Genomic DNA, 8,846 nt, shown 5'->3' on the forward strand with positions numbered 1-8,846 from the left:
CCATGACCAAACTAAATTATTTTATATAACTCAACTATGACCACATTAAACATACCATGACCAAACTAAATTATCTTATATAACTCAACTATGACCACATTAAACATACCATGACCCAACTGAATTAATTTATATAACTCAACTATGACCACATTAAACATACCATGACCAAACTGAATTAATTTATATAACTCAACTATGACCACATTAAACATACCATGACCAAACTAAATTATCTTATATAACTCAACTATGACCACATTAAACATAGCATGACCAAACTGAATTAATTTATATAACTCAACTATGACCACATTAAACATACCATGACCAAACTGAATTAATTTATACAACTTAACCCTGAAGACATTAAACATACCATGAACAAACTGAATTATCTTATATACCTCAACTATGACTACATTAAACATACCATGACCAAACTGAATACATTTATATAACTCAACTATGGCCACATTAAACATACCATGACCAAACTGAATTATCTTATATAACTCAACTATGACCACATTAAACATACCATGACCAAACTGAATTAATTTATATAACTCAACTATGACCACATTAAACATACCATGAACAAACTGGTTAAATTTTCATAACTCAGCTATAACCACATTAAACATACTACAACCAAACTGAATTATCTTATGTAACTCAACTATGACCAAATTAAACATACCATGACCAAACTGAAATAATCTATGCAACTCAACAATGAACAATTGAATTAATCTATAAAATTAAATTAATTCAGTTTGGTCATGGTATGTTTAATGTGGTCATTCCTTACTAATTTACAGAATTCAGTCATGATCATACTGAATTTAGATATTAATTTGTACAACACAACCATGACCAGACTAAACTTACTTTATATCAATCAAATATTATCAGACTTAGCTTACTTACTTTCTGTATAAAATCCAACCATGATCAGTTTAAACTTACTTATTTTGTGCATGGTAGTATTCAACCAAATGCTGCAGAAGTTCCACACCCTTTTTGGTTTTAATTTCATTTACTTTAATGAGATACTGTAAGGAAAACAAGTTAAAGTATTTCAATCTTGGAAGTTCTTATTAAACATTTGACGTAAGAGTGTAAAACCTATGTAAACTTCACTTAAGATTTGATAGGTAAAGTTAACACATCTCCTTCAGGTGGTAATATATTTAATGATTTAATAGAGAAAGTTAAATGAAAATATGTATTTGCCTGTAGAAAACTTGTTCTTAAAACTATATACTGAACAAATTTCAAACAAAATTTACAAGTTCTTGAGGAGAAATTCATATTCTATATTTTTCTGAATGGCACAATAAAACAATCTGAAAATCTTTAAACTTCCTGGCTGTAGAAAGTTAAGTTTTTAACAAAATTAAACTGTAATGGCATTAAAAAACAATCCATTTGAAAGAATGCTTTAAGTTTTCTTTTTGTCATGAAAATTACTAGAAGTTGTAATTTTTCTATATTGAAAGTGTATTTCTGATAGGTACTTACTTCCTCTCACATAAATAGTCATTCTTGTTTAGTGCTGCCCTCTATACTCAAAAGAAATTTGGCACAAACCTTGAATCTCCCACATCTGGAATTGACTGATTGCCATGCATCTCTCATGCAAATCATCATGTGACAACTCTTCACCAATTAGAGTGCAACATACTCTCTTGATGCATGTGACTCTCTCAATTCAATTCTACCGAACTATCACTTCAAGAAAATGGAAGCACCAGTTTTCAGTAGGGAGATAAGTACCTATCAGAAATACATTTTCAGTATAGGAAAATCATAACTTCCGATACAGATCATACGTGGGAGACCACATCACTTCTGAACCAGGTATACTCTTTGCCTACTGTGGAAAGATGTCGCATGTATGGGCAGAAAATCAGAGGAGCACATCCAAGTGGGAAAGAACTATGGTAGGATAGTATATTACATTAAATAAAATTAATCAAACAAGACAACAACATTGATTAATTGCACGATAATTTACTTGCAAAGTTTAAAAATATAAGTTAAAAAACTTTTAAAACTCTATATTATATGTTAAAGTTATGAAACTCAATCCTGGAAAACATACAAGTGAGTAAGAATAAATGACGTGCTCCCAGGTGTAGAGTGGCTAGGGTGTGATGGACCACACATGGCAAGTCAACAACATCCATAACTCATGCCACCAGGAACTGACATCCACGTGGGGGTAGGATGAGGGATCCCAATCGAAGGGGTGAACTGCAATACTGATGGCTCACTGCCATGTTACATAGTATAGGACATCTCGTCATCTACACCACCAATCTACTCTAAACTGAATGGTTTTATAATCATTTATATATATTATTTATATTTCAGTATCACATTCAGAAGGATGCCTCCATGGTCCAACCCCCCAGTGGCTTAGAATTGGAAAGTGGTAAGGACTCTCAAACTTCACTAGAAGAAAGGGGGAGAAAGCATGATAGAGAGTCTGAAGGAACTACAACACCTGGAATGGTGCAATGGGTGACCATGAAACCCTATTTTGAAAAGCAGAACATACCGATCTACTTAATAAAAAGGCATGGCAGCTATCCCCTTCTGCTTTGCCAATGTAGTCCATAGGTGAGTACAGTCTGGGACGGGCAAACATATCGCGAAGATAAACATACAAGCAATGGTGTGGAACACCCCACCTCCGCAATGTCCATTGCACGGCCATGGAATAATAATGGTTAAGTCATCATTGCTTTAAATTTCAGCTTTTAGTAGTTTATGTATACCTGGAAAGGCACCACTCACCAGAGAGTGGGATCTATAAAGAAAGAGAGAGGGAGATGCCCCCGAAAATAAGAAGTATATATATATACTAAAAGGTAACTTACCCAGTCACAGTCTTACAAAAGAGTGAAGGATGGCAACAAGGAAGAAACAGCTACACAAAGTAAAGAATGGGAGATGAACGTATGAGGTGTAGTCCTAGTGCTCGACAGATGAAGTACCTCCAACGGATGACAGTTTGGGTACGTGGAAAAAAGGGAAGGTGCATGATTTGAGTGAAGACATAAGGAATCAATGATGGGAAGAAGGATACAAGGAATAAAAGGCCAATCGATTCATAATCCAAACCCAATGGATCAGAGAGGAAGAAAAAATTCACAGACAAAGCAGTGGAGTAAGGAAAAGAAATTGTGGGAGATGGATTCAATGGAAAAACTTTGAAAACAATGAAGCAACCCAAAGCGTGTACTGGATATGGACTGGACTGACAAGGTTGTCTAGAAACAATTGAAAAAAAATGTTGAGGATGGTAAGAAACAGAAAAGTCGAGAGGAATATAACACATGAGCCACGAAATGGAAATAAATAAAAATGAACCAGAACAAAGGAAACAACCGTTCTGAAACATCAGAGAAACCCAGATTTTTGCCAGCCAGGAAATCAGTTAGAAAGACCTGAACCAGAGTGACATGGATGGACAAATATTATGGGAAAAATTGATGGAAAGAGAAAACTAACATGAGAAACTGGATGTAATCCTGTCTGAACATATCGACAGCCAGAGCAAGGGGATGATGAACTATAGGCCAAAAACAAAAGAGGGAATTACTTGGAAATTGATAAAAAAATTCAAGAACTTCATGTGGAGGAGTACCCCACAAGAGGTATAGAGTCATCAAAAATCTGGAGAATCGAGAGGTCACTCCTTGGGAGAAAATATGTTAGGACTGAAAAGCCAATGAGCAACAAGGACAAAAACCTGGAACATGACCCTCCTGGAGATGCAAGTGCAGTGCATGGTTTCAAAAAGGGAGATCCACTATCTACCACAAAAGGAAAAAAATGAACATCCCCTTGGGAAGTGATAGAAGCCAACACTGTCAAATAATAGAAATAAAACATAATTAGTGAAATCCTGACAAAATGTAAAGAATAAACAATAGCACACTGGACTGGATGAAGTGCCAGGGTGTGAAGGAAATAAGACCATTCCCCTGGAGACCATAGTCCTGAAGACTCCTACAGATTGAACCACATCCCCAACCAATGGAGATGAGAAACAATTCAGATGAGGGAAAATGAAGCAGGAAACTGACATCGTGGGGGATATGAAAAGCTATCAACTCATATAGAAGAAGAGGGAAGGAAGAAAATTAAGAGGAAAATCAATGAATAGTCCAGATAGTGGGATGTGTAAAAACACCACCCAAAAGAGATGAGAATGAGAAGTACGGAACAGGAAAAACACATTCAATTGGAAAATCCAACCACCCGAGCTGACTGTGGAAGGAGTATATGAGTATGTGAAGATTACACTTCGGATGTAGCTAACCAAAGCTATAAATCCAATGAATGGTGTAGGTAAAATCACTTCCAAAAAAAAGTGAAAGTCGGGTAAAATGCAGTCCATCTCACAAAAGACATATGACACCAGACAAGTTCAAATGGTTCAAACGAAACTAGGACCAAATCACGTGGTGAAATAACCTAAAATATGGAAAATAAGAATGTGTGATGTGGGCATAACCCCGACACGTGGAAGTAGCAAATCCAAATGTGATCAAAGACTACATATGAAAATGGAGAAGACCCATGAAGTGATTGAGGTGGAACCGATTGATCCAGAACCCCAAACAGCATCGAGCATACAAGACAAATGGATAAAACCTGTAGGTAGAACAAGTAAAGGATGGAAAATTGCCAGACCTGTAAGAGAATATGGATGACAATATCTTGGAATGAAACAAAAAAATTTAATATAGCATGGCAAATACCCCACATGATGCTAAATGTACAGGAGAAGCCCCAATAAAATGAACCAGTGAAGAAAAAGATCTGACTACAAGTCCCTATTAGCAGTGGACAGGCAACAAATATTAGTGTCCCACCCAAGAAGTTCCCAAAAGGAAAGAAGCCACGTGTGGAGGGAAAGAACGGAAGATGCCCCCCCCCCAACGTGGAGGGAAGGAGGAGGAGATATCCCAAAAATCCCTAAATATAAGTGGAATGCCTAAGAAAGGAAGTTGAAGGTAAACATTACCCATAGGAGAGTAGATAGAGTAAAACTAGCTAGGGTAGAAAATAAACAGGATCAACAGAGATCCAAAGGTCATAAAACCAAAAAGAAAATCTGCCTGATGGTAAGCTAAGGCAAAAAGAATTAAAGCCTGTAAAATGGCGAGGCTTGCAAGCACCCAATCTCAAAAAAGAGGCAAACAGATCATAAAGAAACAATATTAGGAAAAGGGAATATATTGAAATGGGTTCAGCCATTATAGGATGAAGGCAAGTAATATTGGGAGCAGGTAGGGTGGACCCCAGCCCACAGGGGCCCACAAAAACGAGATTAAGGGTAAGATGTATAAAGTATAAATTAAACAAAATTAATGGTAAGAAATTAACAGACACTTGTTAAGCCTAAACTACCAAATTATTTAACATAATTCTTGATAATCCTCAAGTAGAACTAAAAGTAAACCAAAAATAGCAGACACTTGTTAAGCCTAATCAAACAGTGCAGGAAAAAGGATATCACTAAGCTCTTAAACAAATGTCTTAACCTAACAATAAGTATAATAACGAAAATGAAATAAACAGTAATTTATAAAATGAAATAGGTGTGCATGAACTATAACCTATGTATAAGATGTGATGTATGGAGAAAAACAATATAGTTAAATGAATGCTTGATATCCCAGTCAGATGGATTATATGTAATCCTAACAACAAAGAAATCCAGTATCAGTGGTATAGGAGAAAGGATACAACTAAGATAACTTCTAACCTGAACTGGACAGTGAGTATCAACTAAACTAATGAAATGTATATTATAAAACTCAAATAACTACAGATAATAATATTAAAGAGATTCAAAAACCATAACAACATGACGTGTTATCTTTCCAAAGTTGACAGACTGTATATCAAAATGTGGTGGGCTCCCAAACTCAAGGCGAGGCCCAATGAATATCATCTCCTTTGACAATCAATCTTCCAAAGAAGCAAAGCTGAAAATCTTCCCATGGAGTACCATGATCTAAAGCCAGTATAAATTTGCAAATAGAACATATAACCTCTGAAGTAGTAATGTAGAATTCATAATGCAAAATGAATAAACAAACATAAATGTGTTGGCAGCAACAAAGAAAATGTTTTTGTAAGGAAGTAATAAATTCCATAACTGGGTAGAAATAAAAAAAATAATTCCACTTCAGAATAACTTGACAAGTTACAAATATCACTATTGTATAATAAAGAGTAAACTTGTTGAGAAAAATTAATACAAAGATACAGCAAAAAATTAAAATAAAACATTCAAAGAGTGAACAAACTAAATGTTAGAACATGAGTACTGCCAAACGAGAAGTGATAGTTCAGTAGAACAGAATAGAGGGAGTCACATATGACAAGAGAGTATGTCACACTCTTATTTGTGGAGGGTAGTTGCATGATGCTTTGCATGCGAAACACATCTGAATCAATCAATTCCAAATGTGAGAGGTTAATTTTTTTTGTCATATAGAGGGCAGCACTGAACGAGAATAGTTATTTATGTGATTAGAGGTAATGTACCGTATTGGAAATCTTGTATAGATAATGCAACACAAGTGCTTACGAAATTCTTATTTTAAAAAAGGGTGAAAAACATAAGCTTACTATTACTGCTACTGAACATTACATAATCACATATTAAAAAATTTTTAGAACTAAGTTTTTTTGTTCTTTAGTCCTATGTTCTCAAACATAAAGCATACATTAACATACTAACTAACATCTTATATCAACTTGTTTATATGTAACACTGCTAATTCTGATTGGATGTACACAGAAGAAATTACAGAAGTATGCCACATTTTTTCATTTTTTTATAAATTATCTTTTATATAATCCTAGATAATACACTCCAGATTCTGGAAAAGAATTACATAAATATTATAATTTTCTCAGCTAAATCATCACAAGGATAACAAATAAACATTGAGCAAAGTTACTGTAAGCTTACCTCATCAATGATAATCTAAAAAGCCAAAACGTTCAGAACATAAAGAAATCACTATCATAATTCGCAACATTCCAACAATTAGCATTTTTTTTTTTTTTATTAATGTGATGCTTGGAATGTACAATATTTTCATCAAGAAACAGAAATATATTCTAAAGTTCCTACAAAAGAGAATGTTCTTTCTTGTTAATGCTTAAAAGTTATCTCATGATAGTTTCATCTGCTTCCATATCTTGGACCAACACCACATTTTTAAACAATCATGGATCCATTTTTTAATACATATGAAGTCAAGCGTGGCTCCAACAATGGCTGCATGTAACCCTTTCATCATTCAATCCAATAAAAATGACCACAATAAACAAATTTTTCAAGATAAGGAATCTCTCACTGTACAATATATTAAGCTTAGAGTTAATATGTACCTTTATAACTTAAAATTAACTAACAGGCAGTGGTATGCTAAGTGATATATATTTGCTAAAACTTAGCAATACATTAATAGATACCACACATTCCTACAAACATGTAGTCAAATTTTAAAGAAAAATACTGACATTCACAATTCCACCAGAATGGAGGGGTAATACAAAGGCCCACCACCGAGTACTGAATTCTAACTGTTTAAAGGACACTATTGTCACTTATAGCTAGGAGATCTTTATTCCCCCTCCCCCTCCAAAGCTCCCCTGCATCTTTGAAACCCAGAAAATGATTATGATAATGTTGTTAACTGACTAGAATAAATTCACAAGATCTGCTTTCTTACTTCACACATCTGAAGTTGAAACATCTGCCTTTCTTTCTCCAAGTTTTCTGCTACCTACAACATAAATAACAAATTAACAGTTAATTCTCTAATAAACAGAATGCTTTGCAAGTTAACATAGCAACATCACTAGAGTAAACTATATATATCTACATTACTATTAAAGTGTAACTGTAGTTTAAAATGGTAAAAGTATCAAGAGTAAATCCTAAATGTACAATACTAGTAATGCTTAAATGCAGTTTAAAATTGTAACAATACTGACAATAAACTCTACGACTACATTACTAGTAATGCCTAACTACAGTGTAAAATAATAACAGTAGTAAGGGTAAACCCTACATCTATATCACTAGTAAGGCCTTAATGCAGTTTAAAATAATAACAGTACTGAGACTAAACCTTACATCTGCATTACTAGTAAGGCCTAACTGCATTTTAAGACAGAAACAGTATTCAGAGTAAACCCTTCATCTGTATCAATCATAGGGCTTAATTGCAGTTTAAAACAGTAACAGTAATTAAGAGCAATTCTTGCATCTCTAATACTAGTAAGGCCTAGCTGGTCATAAGATATTTACACACTGATCTAAAGAAAACTGCTTACCTCTGCTAGTGATATCTACAAACAATTTACCCAATAATCTAAACAGAAACATTTAACCTGCTGGAAATGGGTACAAATCACATTCATCAAAAATAAATCACTTACCTCTGCTGGAGATATATGCAACTATTTACATAATGGTTAAAAGTAAACTGAGTACCTCTGTTGGAAGTATTTTTGAATCATTTACCCACATACCTCTGCTGGGGATATTTCAGTCCTAATTAACCCTGCTTCTTTAGCTTGTTGTTTCTTTTCTTTCTCTATTTTTGTCCTGTTAAAATGAAGGAGCTATTATTTAGCATACTTAAAAATAATACTTCACTCTATCTTAAACTTGATGGTAAATGATGATATACACAAGAACGTATCTTAGCAGTGCAAATCAATTCTGTTATCAAGCTTTTTTATTCTTAAAAAAGCAAACTGCCGAATATATTATAAGGGTGTGTGTGTGTGTA

General features: G+C 34.2%; 1 protein-coding gene across 6 annotated transcripts in view; it reads right to left on the reverse strand.

The window, feature by feature from the left end:
- LOC106468822 (arfGAP with SH3 domain, ANK repeat and PH domain-containing protein-like) overlaps nucleotides 1-8,846 on the reverse strand; it is a 68,449-nt gene that overhangs the window by 57,364 nt on the left and 2,239 nt on the right. For all 6 annotated transcript variants that reach the window (XM_022397184.1, XM_022397183.1, XM_022397186.1 and 3 more), the window contains exons 3-5: nucleotides 8,584-8,659; nucleotides 7,779-7,832; nucleotides 973-1,058 (exon numbers count right to left, since the gene is read on the reverse strand). In XM_022397184.1, the coding sequence (XP_022252892.1) occupies nucleotides 973-1,058; nucleotides 7,779-7,832; nucleotides 8,584-8,659 (216 nt within the window). The remainder of the gene's footprint in view (nucleotides 1-972; nucleotides 1,059-7,778; nucleotides 7,833-8,583; nucleotides 8,660-8,846) is intronic.

Source organism: Limulus polyphemus, unplaced genomic scaffold, assembly GCF_000517525.1.
Source record: "Limulus polyphemus unplaced genomic scaffold, Limulus_polyphemus-2.1.2 Scaffold3178, whole genome shotgun sequence".
Classification (NCBI taxonomy): Eukaryota; Metazoa; Arthropoda; class Merostomata; order Xiphosura; family Limulidae; genus Limulus; species Limulus polyphemus.